Here is a 25,485-nt window from a genome sequence, read left to right as displayed (position 1 = left end):
ATTTGTAAAGCACCTACTATGTTCTAGGCATTGTGCCAATTAAAGTTTAATATAAAAATTCCAAATCCAATCCCTAACTTTTGCCACAATGGTAAAGACATAGGAAAGATAAACCCAATCAAAGAACTCAGGTTTTTTAAAAGAAAGTAAAAAGGAGCATAGCCTAGGATAGTTGGACCAACAGGATACATTTTTTTTCCCCAGTGGGAGACAAAACTCCAATCAAGTAGAAAGTTTCAATCTTCACTTGTAGATATGCTTTACTTTTACCTACTAAATGTAAAAACTCCAAAGTAAAACAGTTTGTAAAAAAGGATAAAATAAGCACTGCTTAAAGAAAATAGAAATGAACACATATTCAAGTTAATTTACTATGTTCAATGGTGTTTTATAAAATCCCTCAATTAAAAAGCACTCATTTCTAAAAAAGAAAAATTACAGATTGGGGAAAAATATTTATTGCAAATATTAAAAACTCATGGTCAAAAATAAACTGTTATAAAATAATGATTTATAATGAATGGTGTAATTTCTAGTACACAATGCATAAATGGTCAAAGGATATGAAAAATTCTCAAAACAGCAATGATCTAAGAATAATCACATTACAAAAGTCTCATAGAATGAGAGAATAAAATGATAAAAATGAGTAAAAGTTACAAAAATAATCATACCCTTTCACCTTATATTCCATTGCTGGAAATATAACCTGACAGTGTTAAGGGAAAAAAGGGTTATTTGTTCAGAATGCTTCTGCTTTTATATAATTGCCATGAAACTATCAAAGTGTCCAATGGGAGGAGAAAGGTTAAGCAAACTATAATACATTAATATAATGGGCAACAATAATTCAAATTAAAACGGAAAAAAAGAACAGAAAGTATTAAGAAAATTCCATTACAAAATACAAAGCAAAAAATTTAGATTAAAAGATAAACTGTGCTGTGACACTTTATGATGAAATTAGCTTAAATGCTAATTCAGTACTAAGCAAGGTTACCTTTCTGGTAAAACAAATAAAAAAATTTAAAAAACATTAATTTCTAATAAATTAGAAGTGTTAGCTCCTTGAGAGTAATTTTTCAACAAATAAATAAATTCAATAAAATAAAAAATAACTTCAATAAATAAATAAATTCAATAAAATAAAAAAATTTCAATAAACCTAAAATTCATTTTGGGCTCCACTATTGCAAATATAGTTTAACAAAAACATTTAGATTGTGAATCTAAATATAGGAGTTTAAACCTCCTTATATGCTGAGAAAGTTATAAGAACTGCTAACTCTTGAAACCATGCCTAACAAACATGGCTCTCCTACTTTTAAAGTATAATAATCATCCATTAGTCTTAGGAACCAAAAATCTTGGTGCAATTCCAAATAAAAGTAATTAGCCACCAATTAAACTCCATAATCATACTATCATGTAGGAACCCTTATGACCTACCCCAGGGGTTGGTATATAAAAGATACTTAATAAACATCAATTGATTATGGATAATACTCATTAATATGGACCATTAAGCTTGATGAAATAAAATCAAAAATTATTTCACAGAGAACTACTATGTCCTAGAATTTTGTGCATATATTTTTTTGAAGAGTAAGAAATTTAAAATTACATACTATATAATAACATAACTATTTTTTAAAAAGCTTTTTATTTTCAAAATACATGCAAAGATAGTTTTTAACATTCACCCTTGCAAAACCTTGTGTTCCAAAGTTCTCTCCCTCCCTTCTCTTATCCCTTTCCTAGACATGTTAAACATGTACAATTCTTCTATACATATTTCCACATTATCATGTTGCACAAGAAAAAAATCAGATCAAAAAAGGGAGAGGGGAAAAAAAAGCTAACAACAACAAAAAAAGTGAAAAAACTATGTTGTGATCCACATTCAGTTCCCATCATCTTCTTTCAGGATGTAGATGGCTCTTGATCTGAATCACCTCATTATTGTAAAGAACCAAGTCCATCAGAATTGACCATCATATAATCTTGTTGCTGTATACAATGTTCTCTTGGTTCTACTCACCTCACTTAGCATTAGTTCATCTAACTCTCTCTAGGTATTTCTAAAATCATCCTGCTGATTGTTTCTTATGGAACAATAATATTCCATAACATTCATATAACATAACTTATTCAGCCATCCTCCAACAAATGAATATTCACTCAATTTCCAGTTTTATGCCACTACAAAAAGGGCTGATACAAACATTTTTGCACGTCGGTCCCTTTCACTTTTTTATTAGCTAACTCTTTAAAGTTTGCAAAGCCATTTAAATGTTATTTCCTTTAACTTTCACACAATCCTCCAAGGTAGGGCTTATTATTCCCATTTTACAGATGAAGAAACTGGGCTCAGAGTTGTTTAAGTGACTTGCATAGAATCACGCAGCTATTAAGAGTCTGAGGCATGATTCAAACTCAAACTTCCTCACTCCAAGTAAAGCACTCTATGTAGAATGCCACCTATTAAAAAATGCTCCTTAGTATACCAGTTTAAAATCACGTATCATCTTGAGTTATCTCTGAGGAATGTTGCCTTTTGCAAACTATTAAGACATAATACAAATTTCCCTGACCGTAAAAATGGAAAATTTTAACCAAACACTCTCATTACTTCTAATGAAACAACACAGTCAGCTAACTTATACATGAAGCAGTTCTCAGGCATAAACATGGAAATTATTAGTAACTTATTTCCCCCTTAAATATAGTCAATGTTAATTCTTACTTTATTGGGGGTCATTCTCAAGTCATTCTCAAGAAGAATTAAAGCAACATCAATACTTTCCCATTCGCAAGTTGGGCCTAATATCAATCACTTCAATCATTTATGTAACAAGTCAGGGGAATATTATAAACTAGGTTTTTAAAAGTCATTCAAGAAAATACTCTATAACCTCATTTTAGACATGATTTGCTACAGATAATAGGACAGTTTGGTGGACTCAGAACTATTTGGTTGCTAAAGAATATTGAGCTAAAGAGCAATGATTTATAGATCAATGTCAATCTGAGTCCTTGATTCTGTTCTGTTCAACATTTTTAACAGTAACTTGAATGAAGACTTTTCAAATTTACCAGGTAAAAGGTAAGAAAAGCTCAATACCTTGAACTTTTATGATAGAATCATGATTTTAAAAGATTTTTGAGATACTAGAATGATGAATCTGAGCTATATTAAAATGAAATTAAATAATGACAAATAAAAATGTCAAATCTTATATTTGTGGCCAGAAACGCAGTAAAACACTAAAAGCAGAGTACAGAATCAGACTGTTAGAACTAGAAGGGACCTAAGTTGATGTAATATGATTTTGTGGCCCCCTGATTTTAGAGAGGGACTTCTGTTCTGGCAAGAAGTCAGCGATTCTAGATTTCCTGCCTTGGGAAACTCCTTTTTCTAATTTGCCTGATTATGACCACTCCTTAGTCAGATAGTTTCTGGCCTCAGATCAAACTCCTGAGACAATAGTGAATAAGATCAATTCATTGCTGACTGATAATCTGTTAGTAATAATCTGGTCAATGAGAACCAAGTTCCTTTCTATCTATAAAGCATATAATTAGCATTTCTATTATTAAAAGCTGGATAAATGTCTCTCCTTACTTCTGTTTCTCTGCCCACTTTGGTGTTACAATGACTATTGCAATAAAACTTTGCCCCTTGACTAGAAGGGTTCAAGCCTGCAAATTCTTCTGAGACACCCCGCGACACTGTTCTGGGACTTGGGGTCCCCCTTTCCCAACCTCAACAAAGTCATTTAGTGCAACTCCTCCTTTTCAGGTTACAAGTGAGAAAACAAACATATGTAGGTCAAATAATATGCTTAAGATCATAAAAATAGTAAACAACAAAGCTCAGACATCTACCCAGTTATTCGATTTCATAATTCCACCATTCTTTCAGTGACACAATGCTGTTTCTCTGAGCTCATGCCAAAAAGATCCAAATGTTTTTAGTGGTCTTCAACAAGCCTAAGAGAAGTCATTGTGATAGATCAGAGAAAAATAAATATTATTTTAATGTTCATTCATATAAACACAATGTTCAATGTGGTTGGGTATGCAGATCAGACTATGTCTTGAGGACTGTGTTCATACGTGAAAACTATATCTGAAAAAGGGAATTGGAAAAAAAAGTGTATCCTGGAGGGCAATTAGAATGGTAAAAGTAATAGAAATGCCATCACATAAATGTTGGCCAACACCTAGAGAAAAAAAATCTTATGAGAAACAATCTATTTTCAAAGTCAACTGTTATGTATTAAAAATATACTATTTTTTTTTTGTTGTTGTTGTTGCCTGAAAGTAAAATCAGAATGACTACAAGTTTCAGAGGCAAATTTTGGATTAATATGAAAAAAAAATTTCCTAGAAACTAGAGCTATCTAAAAGTAGAATGGATTGCTTTAAGAAGCAGCAAGTTTCAGTATCAGAAAGGCAAGCACTCAATATCTCAAAATGAATTCAAGAGCAGTATAACCAAGAAAAAGACCAAATGAAATAATTTTCCAGCCCAAGAAATCTTAGAAGATCAACAGGAGAGGTTTGATTTATTGGGGCAAGAATGCAATGCAGTCCAACGCAGGAGGAGTTCCAATAACCACTAGCAGATCAAGCCCCAGAAAACCAGCAAAGGCTATGGGGACAAATGAATGGGCAGGGGCAGCTTCCAGAGTTCTCAGGTCACATATAGTAAGGGGATTAAAATACTGGTTAGGAGATTACAGGGGCCACATACTTTGCTGGAGATACATACAGGACTGCTGTAATGCCCATTCAGGATCCAGCTCCGTCTTAGGGTGAGGAAAAGCACTAGCATACTATAGCTTGAAGCTGAAGAATAGAGAACAAGTCCCAATTGTGGAAAAAATGGTTGATCACAGACCAAAGCACAGGCCAGGAAAGCAATAACCACACCTCACACACATCATACCGTCTTTGATAGAACTAACAACTTATTGATTCTCAGACTTAGCTCTAAAAATAGCAGCGTGAAAAACGTGGAGTTTGGGATAATGCCTCCTCTATTCCAGGAGCAGTCTCAAGACTGGAAAAATGAGTGAACACACACACACACACACAAAAAAAAAAAAAAAAAAAAAAAGAACCTGATCTTATAAAGTTACTATGGAGACAGAGAAAAGATCAACACACAAACTCAGAAGACACCAATATCAAAATAGTTACAAACAAAGCCTCAAAGAAAAATGCGAACTGCACACATTAAATGGGAGGGAGAATATATTAAATGAAAAAGATGACTTTTTAAGCTATGAAAAATTTAACCTAATGAAAAGATTCCAGAGCCAAACAGAAAATCTGATTTTCATATACAACACTCAAGAAAAATACAAAAAAGTAAAAGAAAAGAGAAATTATAAGAGACTCAATGAGGTTAAACTGTTTACATTCCTGCATTACATTCCTGATACTAATAACTCAAAGGCATATACACAAAGGACACAGATATGAGTTGACTATTATGGGATGTTAGCCCCCCCCCCCCAAAAAAAAGCAAAATAAATGCTGAGAAAGAAGAGCACACATGGAGAAGAGGGAAGGGAGAAGTAGAAAGGGATAAATTTTTTTTTTTACATAAAAGCAGCATATAAAAGAGTTCTTACAGTGGAGGGAAAGATAGAGGGAATGGAAGGAGGTTGGTGGGCAATATTAGAATCTTATTCACTAGCTGAAAGAGACAATACCATACACTTAGTGAAGTAGGAGGAGAGAGGGCTAAAATAAAGGAGCACTTATAGAAAGGAGGGAAAATTCAGGGAGGCAGTGGTCAGAGGCAAACTCCTTTCATCCTATCCTTTTTCACTAGTTTTGCTGGCAGGAAAGATAGAGGGAATGAGGAGGGGGATACGTGGGTAATACGTGAATCTTACTCAAAAGGGAAGGAGAAAAACATATAAATAATCATAATAATTGTGAATGAGAATGAGATACCTATAAAACAGATATAGATAGAAAGCGGATTAAAAACCAGAATCCTACAATAATGTTGTTTACAAGAAATATATCTGATGCATAGAGACACATGAAGAGTAAAGGTAAGGGGCCAGAGCACAATTTAATATATTTCAAGTACAGTTAAAAAAAAAAACCATGTTCTACTTGATGAGCTTCTTCTTTGTTTCTAATTCTTTGCTATCACAAAAAGTGCTGCTGCTATAAATATATTGGTGTATATGAGGACTTTCTTCTTATCAATGATTTCCTTATAATGTAAATTGAATAAGAGAAGAGGAAAACAGAATACTTAAATAACTCCATCTTTAAAAAGAAAACTGAACAAGCCATAAATGAACTCCTTTAGGAAAAAATACTTAGGACTAGATAGATTAAAAAGTGAACTCTACCAAATATTTAAAGAAAATTAATTCCAGTATCATATAAATTATTTGGAAAAGCAGACAAGGAGGGAATCTACAATATAAATACAGTGAAGATATGTGACCTAAGGAGCGCATAAACAGAGAAAGAAAAATATGGACCAATTTCCCTAACAAATATTGATCCAAAAATTTTTTTAATTACTTTTAAATAAAATAGCAAGGAAATTATAATAATATATCACAAAGATCATACAATAGGACCAGGTAGGATTTATACCAGAAATGCAGGGCTGTTTCAGTAAGTATCAGCATAATTGAACATATCAATAATAAAACCAACAGAAATCAATTATTATCCCAAAAGTTGCAGAAAAAGCTTTTTGACAAAATACAACTTATTTCTATTAAAAACACTAGAAAGCACAGAAATAAATGGAGCTTTCCTGAAAATTACAAATAATACTTATCTAAAGCCATCAGTTAGCATTATTTGTAGCAAGGATAAGCTAGAAGCCCTCACAATAAGATCAGGAGACAAGAAAGAATGCCTATCAGAACTATTATTATTCAGTATTGCAATAGAAATAAGAAAAGAAAAAGAAGTAGAATTACAATTCCCAATAAGGAAACAAAACAATCACTATTTTTAGAAGATATTATGTATGGAATACTTGAAAACTCCTAGAGAAATCAATTGAAAAATTAACTGAAATAATTAGGGTTAACAAGGTTGCAGGACTTAAAATAAATCCAGATCATTATTTCTACATGTTACCAACAAAGTTCAGCAGCAAGAGACAAAAAGAGACTTTCTTTTAAAGTAACTGAAGAAAATATAGAATACTTGGGGAGTCTACCTCCTAAGAAAAATCCAGAAACTATATGAACAAAATTACAAAAGTTTTCATATCAATAAAGTCACATCTGAACAACTGGAAAAATATTAACTCCTCAGGAGTAGACCAAGCCAGTATAATAAAAATAACAATTAATTTACTCATTCAGGATCATACTAAACTACCAAAAATTATTTTTATAGAGCTTGAAAAAAAATTATTTGGAAGGACAAAAGGTCAAAAATATCCAAAAAAATAAATGAAAAAAGGATGAATGAAAGTGCCTTAGATATAACAGATCTCAAAATGACTTACAAAGTGGTAGTTACCAAATAATCTAGTATTGGCTAAGAGAGTGGTACACAAGATAGAATAGATTGGATACACAAAATACAGAAAATAATGACCACAGTAATCTGGCATTTAGAATTCATTATTTGACAAAAACAGTGCTAGGAAAACTAGAATGCAATTTTGAAGAAACCATAAACTAATTAGGGGAGCATGGAATATTTTGCCAGTCAGATCTATGGATAAGAGAAGAATTTATGACTAAAAAAGAGAAAGCTTTACAGAATACAAAGTAGATTACTGATTCCATTAAATTAAAAATTGATTTTGAACCAGCAAAATCAATACAGCCAAGATTATAAGGAAAGCAGAAAATGGGGGGAAACATCATTTCTCAATATAAAGAGAGCTGAATCAAATTCATAAGAATAAGTCATTCTCCCAGTGATAAATGGTCAAAGAACATAAATAGGCAGTTATCATAAGAATTCAAAATATCTAGTTATTTACAAAACTGCTCTAATCACTGTTGATTAGAGAAATGCAAATTAAAGCAACTATGAGTTGTCACCTCACAACTATAAGACTAGCTAATATGACAAAAAAGGTAAATCATAAATATGAGAAAATTGGGACACTGGTGTACTCTTGGTGAAATTGTATATTCATCCAACCATTATGAAGGGCATTTTAAAATTATGTCCAAAGGGCAAACCCTTTCATCGAGCAATGCCACTATTAGGTCTGTATCCTAAAGAGACTGAAGAAAAAAAAAAAAAGAAGAAGAAAAAGGATCTATATGTACAAAAATATTTATAGCAGTTCTTTTTGTGGTGGCAAAGAATTGGAAATTGAGAAGATGCTTATCAACTGGAGAATGGCTAAACAAGCTGTGGTACATGATTGGGATGGAATACAATTGTGCTATAAGAACTGAGGAGTTATGAAAAACCTGGAGAGAATTAACTGATATGAAATGAGTGAGCAAAACTAAAGGAACACTGTATGCAATAACAGCAATGTTGTAAGAGAATCAATTGTGAATAACTTAGTTTCCCCAGCAATATAATAATCTAAAACAATTCCAAAGGACTAGGATGACAAATTCTACCTACTTCCAGAGAAAGAACAGAATCTGAATGCAGATCAAAGAATAAAATTACTTTATTTTTTCCCCAGGGTTTTTTTTTTTTTTTTTGGCCTATATTTTTTATTTTATTTTCTATTTTAATAAAATGATTAATATAGAAATATATTTTATATGACTGTACATGTATATCTTATATCAAATTGCTTGCTATGTCAGGGAGAGAAAAGGAGAAAATTTGGAGCTCAAAATTTAAAAAAAACAAATGTTAAAAATTGTTTTTATGTGTAATTAGAAAAAAGTTAAGTATTAGTATTATATTCCCACCTCCACACATGAAGGTCAATTTCACTGATGGGGAATAAGAGACAGTTAAATCCTCATTATGCCATTCATATTAATCCCTATTTAAGAGACAAGTGATTATGCTATCTTTCCCCAGTCAGGATACCACAGCCATAAAGTTATAACTCACCAGGCAGGCAGTGCCTCCAATACTGGTAAATGCTGGAGGTGATGTTTTTGGCAAACAGGTGGGGTTTTTTGTTTGCCGGATTCCTTTTATTCCTTTTAATCTTTCCTTTAAATGCATGCCTGAGTTGGGTTAACAATATATGTAATAGAATGCTAGTGTGTGGGTATGGCTATTTGTTTGGTTAAGAAGTGGTTGTTCCAAGCTGAGTTTACGTTTATGCAATGTTACAGAGAACATTCCTGCACAGATACAGGTAAAACTAAGATGATTTGAGGTTCCTTTTTTTTTTTCTTGACATTTTTTGAAATTTCTAGTCTTTGACTCCCTATGCTGAAACACAATTTTACTACAGACACATTAACAATTTTTTTTTTAATTTTCCAATGCTATTTTCAACTTATTACATAATTTTCTTCAGTTTTCTTTATTTTATACTTCTTGCTACCAGAACACTCTGTTACTGAGGGGTTTGTTTGTATGACTAAATTTCAGGATTTCAAGAAATCTTGTGACTTTAAAAGATTAATATAGCCTGATTAAGTTGTAATTTTCTCTTCTCTACTCCCCTCCCCTAATAAAATTCTTATGCAACTTTAATTACCATTTTAGTTTAAAAATAAAGTTCTTACCATTTGCTTTATTCAGTTCCACAAGAGTCCCTATATGGACAGGTAAACAATTTGCATGGAAAGGATCTTTTTCCATTACTCTGAAAGTCAAAGTACTAAGTATTACTATTCTAGAAGTAGAATAAAATACTCATTCTGACAAATTATCATTAACACATAAAGTCATACAAGGGTGACTATATTTATTTGTAATTTAAGTCTAGTTCAAACAATCACTAAATGATTTGTCCCAAGTAGAGCAAATACAGGAAAATCAAATAGAGGAAAATATTAAAGAAATATGAACTAATCAGCAGGATTAAAGTTGGAAAAAAATAACTACTAGTAATATTTAAAGAGTCTTTTAATGTGTAACAATTTAAACACTGACATAATCTAAACTTGATCTAATCTAAGATTTGAAGAAACATCTTCATCTTTGAATTTATTCTTTCATATCTCAGGAGAATACTGTATAGTGAAGGTTAATTGAATAATAACCAAATGAGAAAACACCAAAGAAAGGGCCTTAAATAACAGATGGCTGTAGATACTTACACTGAAGTCAGCTTGTAGCACATTTTAAAATCACAGTTATAATAATGTCTTTCTGCCAAAGATACTACCACATCCAGATTGTCCTGCAGACCATCTACAGATTCAGGAATGACAGTTTCACTAGGCTTATTATACTGAAACATAGAAAATATTTTTATATAAATTGAGAATATGATAAAATCAAACTGGCCAAGTTTTTAAAGTATTCATCTAGGGATATTTGGGTCCCTAGAAATTTGTATACTTCATTTCAGAAAGGGTAAAAGATACTGAGCAAAATATACCAATTTCACATTAAAACAAATAATGAAACATGGCACAAAGTAGTTTCTGAGGTCCCTTTCAATTTGCAGATTCCATATTTTCAATAAAACTCTTTTGGAGCAATAATTTTTCTACTTTAATCAAAAGGACAAAGGTGTAGGTAAACAGAACAAACATTTATTAACTGCTTACTATACACCAGAAACCATATTAGAAACTTTAAAAACATTTCATTTCACCCTCAACACAATTCTGAGGGGTAGATGCTATTATTATCCTTATTTTATAAGTGAGGAAACTGAGGCAGTTAGAGATTAAATGATTTATCCAGGATTATAAAACTAAAAAGTATCTGAAGTCATATTTGAGTCTTTCTGACTCCAGGTCTAGTCATCTTTTCAATGAGCTACTTCACTACCTCAAAACCTCTTTGGCCTTCATATTTCCATTTACAGATACATATTAAAGTTGTTTTGTTCTTTGGTTGGAACATTTTTATCTCAGATATTCAAAACATAGTCTATAATGAGCACTATTATTGACAAGAACATGACCTTGTAAAGAACACCCATATATCATAAAACAACTCAGACAAATAATAGTTATAGTAACAGAAATTCAATAGAAAGTCAACAGAAAAGAGGAAAGGATGTTATAAATATCAGACTAGAGAGCCTATTATTACTCACTTGTTTGGAGGTTAATTATAGGATAAACATAGTGATCACAGTATGTAGTTTTTTCTTACCATGTGCAGACAATATTTTCCAGGATGAGAAAACTCAAAGACTCAAAAATTTCTCTCAAAAATTAAAATATAATTTTCCAGGACTGAAGAATTGAAAATTTATAACTTCCACATAATATCACTAACTAAAAAACATGGTGGAACATTGAGTGCAGATATTTTGAAAGCTGCATTCACTTTTTTTTTTTAGCATAAAAATATATTATGTGGCCTTGAGGAAGTAATAACCTCTTTTGGCTTCAATTTCCTCATATATAAAATGAAAGCATTTGATTAATGATCAGTAAGTTCTTTTTAGCTGTAATATTCTATTATTTTAGTTAATTATTCCTTCCATGCAATAAGCAACCTCTTAGATACCTAAAAGTGATGCAGCATTCAAAATACTTTATATTAATTTCCCATCATAATTTATACACAATAAAAATACAGCATTATGTCATTTCAACAATTTGCTAAGAGACAAAGATTAAAGATAAAGAAGGGATAATTATTTAAAGAACATAAATATTAAGTCAGAGATCTAGCTTTCAAGGACAAGCACCGAAACTGATTTTAGTTTTAAAATATCTGTGTTTAGACCAACAGAGTACCTTTTAGAGTTTTGAATTATAATTTCATTTTTAATAAATGGATTAAAATATGATTTCCCAAATACCAAGACAAATTTCCTTACTATTTTCATTTCCACAATTTAACCATGAATAGAATGCATGCTTAGAGATGAAGAATTATTAATTCCATGCTTAGACTCAAACAAAACAGAGGAGTGCAATTCTCCTGAACAAGAGAAAGGCAGAATGAAAGGCATGAAAATTAACTATTACTTACTTTCTTTAACTTATTCTCAAAAAGAAAACGCAGCAATTCTTGTTCTTCTGTGCATTGCTTGCCAAGAGGTAGGGATTCAAGTAGCTCTTTTTCTATGAAAAAATTTTTAATGTGAAGATTAAAATCTTGATGAAAAAATATATAGCAATCAGAAAATGTTTCTTACAATTTTTGCTCTAAATAATGAATCACTCAAAAGGGGAGTCAATATATACTGGGAGTAAAAATAGAAATAAGCACCAAGATATACGGGACCATTCCCCACCTTGCAGAAAAGTGCAAGGACCAATTTTCCCAGCCCCCAGAATGATTCAGTTTCCTTTCTCTAGTTAGGACAAAAGTAAGGAAATTAAATACTACCATTTTCTTTTATACTGAGCTCCAGCTCTCTCAAAAAAGAATTGTTTTCTCATCTGTAAAATGAAGAGATTGGACTAGATGAGGTCCTTCTAGCTCTACATTTATGAATTTTTTCAACTCACATCAAAATCTCTTGATACTATTTTATTGATTACTCTTTGGAGAATGGCCATATATTTATATTAGTACTGTAAAATTACAAGACTTCAAATTTACTGTTTCATTTAATTCTCAAGGAGATAAGGGTTCAGGAGGTGGCAGGAAGGAAGTTGAATTACATTAGTAAGAAGTAGGGATACAACTTTTTCTGAGATAGGAGGGAAGGACGACAGAATAGGTAATGATACTAAGAAGTTTTGAAATGGGGAGTTTAAAAAGTTTCCATTAATTGGCCAAAATCTTCTAATATTCACTAGAAGTAGGTAGATTAAGATTTGTCCTCATTTCACAAATAGGTAAACTGAGTCTCAAGAGAGCTAATTTGTCTAAGGTCAAACAGTAAATGATGTAAACTAAGACCTGAATCCAGATCACACTCCTATTCTGGTATTTTTTCTCTATATCATGTCATCTCTATATATATCCCAATAGTTAAGTTGTTTAATCTTATAAAGTCTTTCCATGATTTTGTGGATTTAAAATAAAAACATTTTTAAAAAATTCAGCTAAATACACTGAAGACAAATTCTATAGTTTTAATTTTCCGTATGTAAAAGGGAATAAAAATGCCTTAGTTTCCAAACCTTCTTGTGCTGTCAGCATGTGGTGTGATGTTAAAAGATCAAATGCTTCAAAGCAGTAGACATCAAGCTTCAAGGCTTCTTTGTAGCTATAAGTTGCTAAGGTTCGATTATCTAGAGCATCATAGATCTTTCCTCGCAAAAGGCAAATAGAACTTTTAATCTGGTGGGAAAACGACACATTAGAGCCTGAGTAAATGCCTGAAAAGTTTTTTACATCTAATGGAATTTCTTTCTAACTGATTAACTATAGTGTAATAGAAATAAGAAAACAAAAGTTAAGAAGTTTCTTTAATTGAACCTTAATATGTTTATCAATTTTGACAATCTTCATTTATACTCAATGTTCTAAGTAAAGAATATGCTAGTAATGTTGTTTTTGTTCCTATAAAACTAATAAAAACAATTCTTTGCACATAACAAATGGGCAACATATTTCAAAGATGATGAATGAGGCTTTGGCAATGGGATTGAGCTTATTACCAAGGCAAAGTGACCTGATTTACAGAAAAGCCCATTAAATGTGCACTTTAAAAATTATCATGAAGATAATTTTAATTTTATTCTGACAGATAACAGAAAGACCTACCACAAATGGATTTTGCCCAGTTCAGCAGTGAATATACTATAAGTAGAATGGCACGTAAGAAGATGAAAGTAGAAAAGAGTGAAAAGAAATTTGAACTAAAGGTGACATAATTCATGTTCATTTTTAAAAGCCATCTCAAAGAAATGAAAATTTTTAAAGAATAGGAAAATAAATTAAGTATTACCAAAAACAAAACAGGTAATATTAAGTTTACCTGCAATTATGGACCCATGTGTCTATTTTCTCATCTTTTTAAAATCTTTATGATACTGGCCCAAATGAGCCAGTCAGCTACAATGATTTCACCTTCAAACTTCTCTCACATCCATTTCTTTCTTTTTATTTATACCATACCCACCCTTGCTTGAACTACTAAAAGATAGTCTAATTTTTTACTTTGCATCTAGTCTTTCCCTTTTCAATCTATTCTTTATAAATCTAAGCTTTCAACTTGCTATTTCCAAAGCACAGGTCATGTTATTCTTCCACTGAAGAAGCTTAAGAGTCTGCTCTTTGAATTTATCCCAAGGATTCTTAACCTGGGCTTCACAGTTCCCAAAGGATCTTTGAAGCATCTGTAACCTTGGATAGTAAAAATTAAGATATAAATTTTTTTCCTAATCTCCAACTAGAATTTGGCATTTCCTTCAATTATTAATTTTTAAAGAAAACATTATTCTGAGAAGTCTATGACATAAAAAGGGTTATTATTAACTTCTATTCTAAGATAAAATATGTAGTCTTTTGTTTGGCATTTAAAGTCTATTACAATCATGTTCCAACCTTTTTCCAAATGGAAATGATCCACTGACCAAATCAAAATACCAACTCATATAGTTGTATAGGAATTTAGATAGAGAGAATAAAATAAGATTCAGAATTGACTAATAGATTTTGCGGGGCTGAATTTGTGAAATTACTCAATCTTTTTAACAGCAATATTTTATGCTACTAAGACCATAAACTACAAATCAAGAGGATTTTGAAAAACACGAGTTTTTTTAGAAAAATTTTAACTGCAAGTAATTTAAATAACAGAAATACATTTGGTGTAAGCTGCAGAATATTGACAATAATAACTAGATGAAAAATAATTTAAAATAACATAAAAATAACAACAGCATTAAGGACATAAATGACTAGAAAAGACCTATGTCTAAGAGTGAGGAATAACAGGGAGAAAGAGAACAGAGTCTTGGTCTGGTGTCCATGAAATAATGAAAAACTCAAAATAAATCTTCTAGTCTATTAAAAGGTCATCTATGGAAGATTCACAGAAAAAACACAGATAAGAAATATATAGGATGAGAGGTGTGGATGTGTTATAATCTGAATAGAGAAGTTTTGATGTAGATGAGACTATAAATCTGCTGAAGTATATAGTTAGATGAAAAAAATGCTATATGTGGAGTCAAGAGATCTGGATTCAAATTTGACTCTGTGTGACCATAGGCAAGTCAATCTATCTGAATTTTAGTTTCTTTACCCATAAAATGAGGACACTAATACATCACTTACCTTGTAGTGTTGTGAATAAATGGCATTTAAATTATTATTAACTATTAAGCAAGAAAATTTAAGTCATAGGCAACAAGATTAAACAAAATATGCTGGGAAGGCAAGAAGATGAATTTAAGCATATATTAATAACATTTTAATATGCCTGCTAAGACATAAAAGCATTCTATTATCCTGGAGAGAAGAAAGGGAAAAAAAAAAAAAAGGAAAAACAGAAGTAGTAAGTAAAGTAGGTAATAGAAAATATAATAGCTATATTAATTTGCTTATAACTATATAAAAGAAGCAATTTTGTTTTGTAACATGTAATATGTTTTGTACTTTGGCACACATTAATATTTTTTCATAGTATTTCTATGACATTAATATTTTCTCTAATGAAAAGAACAATCATTGGGAAAAAAAAAAATCCACCAAACCATTACTTACTGAAGATTGGGACATTTCCCAGTCATTAGAAGGTTCTTTTAGGCCACTTTCATCTTTCAAGTATTTTTCAAATAATCTTTTGTTAATTGGTTCTTCCATATCAAGAATATCAAGAGCTTGCTGGTGTTCCTTTGCAGCATACTATATAGAAAATTGAAATTGCAAAAAGTTTAAACAAGAGTGACTGTTAAAGCCCCAATACATATTTTTCTAAATTTTAAAAGGACAAATTTAAATTTTCCACAGAACAATTTTTTCAAATATATACCAACTTTCTGAAATTAATGGGAAGATGAAGTGCAATGTGGCACCATATTAATAAAAGTACTCAACAATAAACTAATATTAAGAAAATAATTATATGAACATTGATATAACAATATTATGATGACTTGCTAAATCTCATCACTGAAATTGTTACAAAATGAGATGGAGAGAAAGGGCAGGTATTAGAGAAATAATACTACTGTTTAAACTTTTTCAAAATATGATTTTCTTTTAATTTAAAAAATATAATAAAACATACTTACATGACACCTAGCAGCAAGGTATCGACAGGCTTCATATAACTAGAAAAGAAATGAGTTTACAAAGCCATCAAAATAATTTGAAAATGATGACAGATATGGGAGATTTGAGCTGAGCTATCAGATTTCTTTCCTTCCCACTTTTTAACATGATCACCAATTATAAAAAGCTGAAATGATTTAATAATTTTGCTCTTTACTAAAAAGTATCAAGATTTATTAATTGCCAGCAGTTAACAAATTTTAAGAGTACACTAATAACTTCAAAGCCAGCTGGATATCTTCATTAGGTAGAGAATAATAAATTAAACAAAAGTTTGTTTTTGACTTTTCCAACAGTACAACTATTCAAAATATGTACTGGAAATAAAGGAGGTGCCCACTGACTGGTATTGTGGTAAATTGTGGTATAAATGTAATGAAATGAATATAAAAAAATTAAAAGAAATATGGGAAGGCTGTTATGAATTGAGGAAGAGTGAAATAGAATGAAGAAATAATATAACGTCTACAAAATAAACAATAGGAGTAATAAAACCAAAATTTATCCTATGGAACTATAATAACCAAGCTTGTCTTTGTAAAAGAGGTGAAGAAATGTATCTCACTTCTTTCACTGAAGTAGTAGAAAACTATCTATCTATATCAGTGGTTCTCAAACTTGTTTTCAGTATCTTTATCCTATTAAAAATTATTGAGGATCTCTCCAAAGCATTTTTGTTTATCTGGGTTATATTCATAGACATTTACCATATTGGAAATAAAAACTATTTTTGAATTTGTAGACCCTCGAAAAGGGTTTCAGAGATCCCCAGGATTCTCTAGACCATACTTTGAGAACCACTGATCTATATGTTGTCACAGGACCCAGATAGCTCAGGAGAGAGTGAGGTCAATGACTATGCACAGCTCCATCTCACTTAAGTCCAATTTACTTGCAAGTCACGGAAACCATCCTTCCATCTTTTCTTCCTTCTCTCCCTCCTCTCCCTTGGTTCATCTAGAGTATTACACCCTTATCTGTAGGTGCTCTGCCCAAATGAAAACAAATTTTGATCATGGAAACTCCTTAAGATATATTGGGGTTTACAGGCTAGATTTCTTTTCTAAGGACTATAGCTTAACCTCGAATTACTCTGGCTCTCACTAATTGACTAAAATTAGGCCCCAACCCAAGCCTAGTTAGGTCATTTTTGGGGTTCTGATGGCTGAGAGTGAATGTAAAATAGCAACTGTTTCTGTTTTGATCAGAAATCTTAAGGGTCTTCCCCTCCCAAAAAGTTCTTTCTTTAAAAAAAAAGTCTTTTTTTTTTTTTAGATTATACATGTACATTCATTTTTAACATTTCCACATGAGTCATATTGAGAGACAAAAATCCAAATAAAAGGGAAAAACTATGAAAAAAAAATAATGAGGAAAATAATGCAAGTTGATCCATATTCAGTCTACATGGTTCTCATGTGAATGGTGTTTTCCATTCAAGTTTACTGAGACTGAATCACTGAATTGCTGAGAACACCCAAGCCTATCATATATCATCACATAGATTTTTTTTTTTTTAAAAAGTAGTAGCAAAAAAGAAGCCTTTTTTACCTTTTTTTTTTTTTAAACCTAGTCAATCACTGATGGGGTGTTGCCTTAATCATACTGAGCTCTCTTAACAACCTTAGTTTACAAAGGCCAAGATCTATCACTGCATCCAGGGCCATCTCCAATCGTCTGGATCAATATTTTGCCACTGTCTAGCTATCCCAGACCTAAAACTATATTATAAAGCAGCAGTCATCAAAACCATTTTGTACTAAGAAATAAAGTAGTCAATCAGTGGAATAGATTAGGTTCACAGGATAAAATAGTCAATGACTACAGTTGCTGAGGACCCTGCTTAAGTGTGGAACCTAGAAAGCCTGTAAAAAGTTAAAGGGGATTGCACCAAAAGGAGCCAGTCGGTTTTCCAAAGCCCTCTGCCTAAATTGTGAATCCCAGCCCCAACAGCGGCTAATCACAGCACACTAAAGAGACTAAAAGAATGATTTATTTATACAATCTTTATCTTATTCTTTGAGCAGAGCTGAAAAGCTCAAGTAAAGACTGACATAACCAGAGAGTCAGAGATATCTGTTTGGAGTTCATTTTATGATGCAGATGTTGCTTGTGAAAAACTGTATGTTTTTCTGTAAATAATAATAACCACAGCTGTGCTTAGAAAATATATACTCTGATTAGTATGGCAGAAACTAGGCATTGACCCACACTTAACACCATACACCAAGCTAAAGTCAAAATGGGTTCATGACCTAGGCATAAAGAATGAGATTATAAATAAATTGGAAGAGCATAGGATAGTTTACCTCTCAGACCTGTGGAAGAGGAAGGAATTTATGAACAAAGAAGAACTAAAGATCATTACTGATCACAAAATAGAAAATTTTGATTATATCAAATTGAAAAGTTTTTGTACAAACAAAACTAATGCAGACAAGATTAAAAGGGAAGCAATAAACTGGGAAAATATTTTTACAGCCATAGGTTCTGATAAAGGCCTCATTTCTAAAATATATAGAGAATTGACTCTAATTTATAAGAAATCAAGCCATTCTCCAATTGATAAATGGTCAAAGGAAGCAGACAATTCTCAGACAAAGAAATTGAAACTATTTCTAGCCATATGAAAAGATGCTCCAAGTCATTATTAATCAGAGACATGCAAATTAAGACAACTCTGAGATAGCACTACACACCTGTCAGATTGGCTAGAATGACAGGGAAAGATACTGCTGAATGTTGGAGGGGATGTGGGAAAACAGGGACATTGATATATTATTGGTGGAATTGTGAATACATCCAGCCATTCTGGAGAGCAATTTGGAACTATGCTCAAAAAGTTATCAAACTATGCATACCTTTTGATCCAGCAGTGATACTACTGGGCTTATATCCCAAAGAGATTTTAAAGAAGGGAAAGGGACCTATATGTGCACGAATATTTGTGGCAGCCCTTTTTGTAGTGGCTAGAAACTGGAAACTGAATGGATGCCCATCAATTGAAGAATGGCTGAATAAATTGTGGTATATGAATATTATTGTTCGGTAAGAAATGACTAGCAGGATGATTTCAGAAAGGCCTGGAGAGACTTATATGAACTGACGCTGAGTGAAACGAGCAAGGCCAAGAGATCATTATATACTTCAACAACAGTACTAGATGATGATCAATTCTGATGGACCTGGCCATCTCCAGCAATGAGATGAACCAAATCAGTTCTAATAGAGCAATAATGAATTGAACCAGCTATACCCAGCGAAAGCACTCTGAACCATTACATAGAATTCTCAATCCCTACATTTTTGTCTGCTTGCATTTTTGATTTCCTTCACAGGCTAATAGTACACTATTTCAAAGTCCAATTCTTTTTGTACAGCAAAATAACTGTTAGGACATGTATACTTATATTGTATGTAATTTATACTTTAACATATTTAACATGTATTGGTCAACCTGCCATCGCGGGGAGGAGGGGAAAAATTGGAACAAAAGGTTTGGCAATTGTCAATGCTGTAAAATTACCCATGCATATAACAAAGCTATAATAAAAAATAAAATAAAATAAAAGGAAAAAAAAAGAATATATATATTCTAAATAGAGATGAAATCAATCAAAGGTAAGTTTAAGAGACTTTCACTGCAACTGCCTAAGTCTCCTTGTATCATTATCATCCTCTTACATGACACAACCTATTCTACTGGTCAGAATTAAATCCCAGCAGTCACTAGCAGATGACTCCTGTGACATATAATAATCTAGTGTTTGACAAATCCAAAGACTCCAGTTTTGGGGATCAGAACTATTTGACAAAAACTGCTGGGAAAATTAGAAATTAGTGTGGCAGAAACTAAGCACTGACCCACATCTAACACCCTATACCAATATAAGGTTGAAACAGGTTTATGATCTAGACATAACTAGAACAAAGGATAGTTTACCTCTCAGATCTGTGGAGAAGGAAGGAATTTGGGCCAAAGAAGAACTGGAGTTCATTATCCAAAACAAAACAGATAATTTTGATTATATTAAGTTAAAAAACTTTTGCAAAAACAAAACCAATGCAGACAAGATTAGAAGGGAAGTAATAAATTGGAAAAATTTTTATATTCAAGGATTCTGATAAAGACCTTATTGCTAAAATTATAAAGAATTGACTCAAATTTATAAGAATTCAAGCTATTCTCCAATTGATAAGTGGTCAAAGGATATAGACACACAATTTTCAGATAAAGAAATTGAAACCATTTCTAATCATATGAGAAGGTGCTCCAAATAACTATTGATCAGAGAAATGCAACTCTGAGATACCATTAACTCCTCTCAGACTGGCTAAGATGGCAGGAAAAGATAATGACAAATGTTGGAGGAGAAGTGAGAAAACTGGGACACTGATACATTGTTGGTGGGATTGCGAACGGAACCAACCATTCTGGAGAGCAATTTGGAACTATGCTTAGAGGGCTATCAAAATGTGCATTGACCCAGCAGTGTTTCTACTGGGCTTATATCCCAAAGAAATAGTAAGGAGGGAAAGGGACCCACATGTGCAAAAATGTTTATGGTAGCCCTTTTTGTAGTGTCAAGAAACTAGAAACTGCATGGATGCCCATCAACTGGAGAATAGCTGAGTAAGTTATGGTTTGTGAATGTTATGGAATATTATTGTTCTATAAGAAAGATCAGCGGGATGATTTCAGAGAGGCCTGGAGAGACTTACATGAACTGATGCTGAGTAAATGAGCAGAATTAAGAAATCAATGTACATGTCAACAACAAGATTATACTGTGATTAATTCTGATGGATGTGGCTCTTTTCAACAATGAGATGATTGAGACCAATTCCAATGATCTTGTGATGAAGAGAGTCATCTACACCCAAAGAGAGGTCTATGGGAACTGAATATGGATCATAACATAACATTTTCACTATTTTTGTTGTTGTTTGCTTGCATTTTGTTTTCTTTCTCATTTTTTTTCCCTTTTTGATCTGATTTTTTTTTTGTGCAGCAAGATAATTGAATAAATATGTATACATATATTGGATTTAACTTTTTTTTTTTTTTTTTACATATTTAACATATACGGTATTACTTGCCTTCTAGAAGAGGGGATGTGGGGAAAAGAAGGGAAATTTGGAACACAAGGCTTCGCAAAGGTCAATGTTGAAAAATTATCCAGGCATTTGTTTTGAAACTAAAAAGCTTTAATTTAAAAAAAAAAAATGTATTTTGCCATTGGACCCAGATGGCTACAGAAGAAAAAGTGAGGCTGGTGACTTTGTATAGTCCTTCCTCACTTAAATCCAATTCATCTGCATGTCATGGTATCATCTGATGACATGGTCCTCTTGGAGAATGAAGGACAAACAAAGGGACTATCGGTGTGTGCAATGTTTAATATACTCAGACATTGATATGTCAGATTTTGCTTAATTGTTTTTCCTTCTTTATTGTTGCAAGAGTAGGCAGGGAGAGGGAAGAATACAGTTTTTTTCAGAAATTATTATGATGTAAAAACAAGAAGCATCGATAAAACTTGAAAGCTCAAATAGGAAATACTAGTTTGTGCAAAATATTACAAAACTTAAAATCTTACCTTGTCTAGCTTACGTGAGCGAAGGGCATGTGCTGCCCTGTGATACTGAGCAGTAAGGTAAAGACACTGGGCCAACCAATAAATGTCTTGTGGTTCCTCTAAAACAAGCAAAAATATTATACACACTAGTAGGGACCCAAATTATAATAGAAATATATACAATGAATGGTATTGAATAAAAGGTAATAGTTGTCACTTACCATGAGACAAGGAGGCTACTTTGTCCGCCCAAAATAGAGCACTTTGATATTGTTGCTACAAAATAAGTAGAAATCATAGTGTTATTTCAAGAACTCTGTTCATAGAAACTTCATGGTCCTTACAAGACAAACAAAATTCAGTATAAAATGGATTTGTCATGAACATCCTCTAAAGATGATTTACTGTGATACCAGAAAAATATTTTAAGATACTTTGACCTCCAAGACAATCAGTTATGATAGGCTTTGAAAAAGGGTCAGGCTGTAGTATTTAGGCTTTTAACTTTAGAATTATATTCAAATTATGAGTATTTGCTAAACTTCAGTGATCAAATAAGACAGGTATAAATTCATGTACAGTATTTGGGAAATACAAAATGAAAATGGCAGTACAAAGTCACAAGAGGGTTAAAAAAGTGGCATATATGATACGTTTTATTCCCAATTCTGGTATCTATTCCTATGTAATCTTTACCTGGTTGTCACTATTCCATTTCAGTTTCTCTTGATGAAATCTAGAAATTGAGCTGTTCAACTACCACTTGAGGATTATGATGCGATAATTCTAAAATATATTTTTTCAAGAGTTAAAAATGTTAGACAAAAGTATATATGCCCTAAATAAGCTTTAAGTGGATACCATTTCACTTCAGTTTGCTGGAATAAATTAAGAATGGTCTTTACTACACTAGCATTTTTTATTTGCCTCTTTAAAAAAAAACAAGTGAAAACAAAGATTTATCAAAACAGGCTGGGATAAAAATATCTCAAATTAATGTTATAGATTTGGGGATATTTATTGACATACAATTTGTACTTTCTCAAGACTAACAGACAGTATGAAAAAAAAAATACTGTGTTATGGAAATTTTAAATTCTTTCAGATAGTAAGTTCATCCCTACAGAGTAAGATTTGATCTTTAGAGATTCACAGCTGTTAAAAGAGACTTTGAGAGCCACCTAGTTTAACCCCCTCATTTGACAGATGATACAATTGAGTCCTAGAGAGGTAAAAGTAACTTGTCCAGGATGACTGCAAATAACTGGCAGACTTGAATCCAAGTTGTCTGACTATAAATCCATTCTTCTTTTCGCTGCACATCTTCATCTATTAAATATTACTAGGACAAACAAAAGAATACAGGGTGCTCCAATACCAAGAAACACAGTCCTCTCTAAAACAAATCCCTTGCATCTTTTATACCTAAATCAGCTCCAGATTCCCAAGTCCCTTCTTAGAAATCACCCACAAAAACGTGTTCATCACCTGATTAGTTCAAGATCTTGAGGGGACTATAAAAACACCAAGGCTGTCCTTTGAATGTAAACACCTGGGAAAGAGGTGTTACTTTTGCCTTTCTTTGTCCCCCCCCAGTACTTAAGAGTTGGGCCCAGAGCTTGTGCCTAGTTGAATTTGTTGACCAACTTCCGTTCTCCATAACGACATTCGATAATTTAATATCAAATTAAATAATAATTCAAGACAGGACAGATTTAGCGTCTAAAGGAAGAGACAGTGGGGCCGAGAGAGCTTCAGCGAGGGAAAGATCCCGCTTTTCCCAAGGCAAAACGGTTTCTCTTGAACCCCAAGAAGCAGCAGCCCTCGGGGCGTGGATAGGGGGAAAAGGACCACAGAAACCTGGCGACATTTTTACCAGGAAAAAAAAAAAAAAACAAGCGTCAGAGGATTCGGGGCAAGAGGTGAAGTCCACATCCTTCATAGACTCCGCTCTCACGGCCCTTCCTCTCCCCGTTTTGGGGCCTAAACTTCTGCTCGGGCCTGACACTCGCCCGGCCGCGCACACAACAGGTTCCCCTCCCGGGCTCAGGACCCCGCTTTTCCGCGGCCCAGACCCAGAATGGGGTCTCGTGAGTAGCCCTCCTTAGAAAATGTTTCCACACACTTAATCACACTCACACAGTCTCTCACACACCTGGTCTATGTACTGGCGTACGCGCTTCCGCAGCCGCTCCAAGTTCATCTTCTCGCGGGGACTGGGCCGGCGCCTGCGCACTAGGGAGAGGTAGGGGAGGGGGGCGGAGGAAGAGGAAGAGGCGCGGGGAGTGCGGAATACGGGGGCCGGCGCGGAGAGGGGGCGGGGCGCAACCGATGAGAGAAGCGTGTCCTGCGTGTTGCCGCAGCCTCGCGCTGCCCTCTCGGGGTAAACGGATTCGCTCCCTCAACTCTCCCCCACCCGCCCCGGTTCCGGTCCCGGTCCCAGAACGCTCTGGAACTTCCACGCGCTCTCCGCAAGCCTCCAGCCGGCCGCCGGAGCCTTGCGGCTCTGCCCTACGGGCCTGCCCCGGAGTGTAACGGAAAAAGGCGTCCCCCGCCTTGAAACAATCCCCCGGGGAAATGCAGCTCGGAAGGACGGCTCCAAGACCTTCCCGACTGCCCCACCACCGATCTGGAGAACGGGGGAGGGGGTAGTGGCTGAGGACCGAAGCAGAGAAAGTGGAGGGCGGGGTTTATGACGTAACGAAGAGGAGGAGGGACTGGCTTGCCTTTTTTTTTTTTTTTTTTTTTTTTTCCCTTTGTATTCGGGCACACACACAATTCCCTATTGTCCCCGGCACACTTTATACGTTGGAGTAAATAAATGCTTGTGGACCTGCTGGTGATGTGATGTTAGGGAAGTAAATTCCCTCATCTGTAAAAGCGGCTAGAAGGGCCTTTACGAGTAATCTCTCATCCTTGCTGGTAATCCAGTGGAAGTACCGCCTCTTCCTTAGAAATGGAAGGAAAAAAGGGATGCTGCCCTGAGGTTTTGAGACGTTAGAGTGGTGAATGGGAGGAGAGTGACCTACAAAACGTTGGAGGGAGATTTATCAGGCAGGAATAAGCAAGATTTGTTACACTGAAAGAAAGCGTTATTGCAATCGTGATGAAGATCTGGACTAGAGTGGGAGCAGTGGGAATAAAAAGGAAAGGGCAAGTTTTAGAGATGTTACAAAGGAACTAACTGTGACTAGGGTGCGTGCAAAGAGATAAGATACTCCTCTCACTAGCTTTCCCATATGAAATCAGTGCTTTTTCTAAAAGCAGAGGTCCAAGCTCAGCTAAGTCCAAAGCTTCCAGATCAAAAAAAAAAAAAAAAAAAAATTGCACATAAGTAGTGAAAAATACGATATTTAGCATTTATATAGCACTTTGAGATTTGCAAGCATTTTTACAAATATTTCATTGTCCTTAGAGTAATCTTTTTTTTTTTCTTTTATTTAATAGCCTTTTATTTACAGGATATATGCATGGGTAACTTTACAGCATTAACAATTGCCAAACCTCTTGTTCCAATTTTTCACCTCTTACCCCCCACCCTCTCCCCCAGATGGCAGGATGACCAGTAGATGTTAAATATATTAAAATATAAATTAGATACACAATAAGTATACATGACCAAAACGTTATTTTGCTGTAC

The 25,485-nt window shown here is 33.5% G+C and overlaps 1 protein-coding gene across 2 annotated transcripts in view; it reads right to left on the bottom strand.

Annotated features, from left to right (window-relative positions):
- Window positions 1-24,125, bottom strand: part of CDC16 (cell division cycle 16) — a 51,905-nt gene extending 27,780 nt beyond the window's left edge. The window contains exons 1-9 of one of the 2 annotated variants that reach the window (XM_003765702.4): window positions 24,001-24,125; window positions 22,067-22,121; window positions 21,867-21,964; window positions 16,227-16,265; window positions 15,697-15,837; window positions 13,164-13,323; window positions 12,061-12,152; window positions 10,218-10,351; window positions 9,681-9,760 (exon numbers count right to left, since the gene is read on the bottom strand). In XM_003765702.4, the coding sequence (XP_003765750.1) occupies window positions 9,681-9,760; window positions 10,218-10,351; window positions 12,061-12,152; window positions 13,164-13,323; window positions 15,697-15,837; window positions 16,227-16,265; window positions 21,867-21,964; window positions 22,067-22,121; window positions 24,001-24,048 (847 nt within the window). In that variant the 5' untranslated portion in view covers window positions 24,049-24,125. Of the gene's footprint in view, window positions 1-9,680; window positions 9,761-10,217; window positions 10,352-12,060; window positions 12,153-13,163; window positions 13,324-15,696; window positions 15,838-16,226; window positions 16,266-21,866; window positions 21,965-22,066; window positions 22,122-24,000 lie in introns of those variants that run through there. The other variant, XM_012546208.3, reaches the window with a different exon arrangement.
- Between the last annotated feature and the right edge of the window lie 1,360 nt (window positions 24,126-25,485).

The sequence above is a fragment of the Sarcophilus harrisii genome, chromosome 3, assembly GCF_902635505.1.
Source record: "Sarcophilus harrisii chromosome 3, mSarHar1.11, whole genome shotgun sequence".
Classification (NCBI taxonomy): domain Eukaryota; kingdom Metazoa; phylum Chordata; class Mammalia; order Dasyuromorphia; family Dasyuridae; genus Sarcophilus; species Sarcophilus harrisii.
The sequence above is the reverse complement of the archived record's forward strand: the minus strand, read 5'-3'. Positions and strand labels throughout refer to the sequence as shown.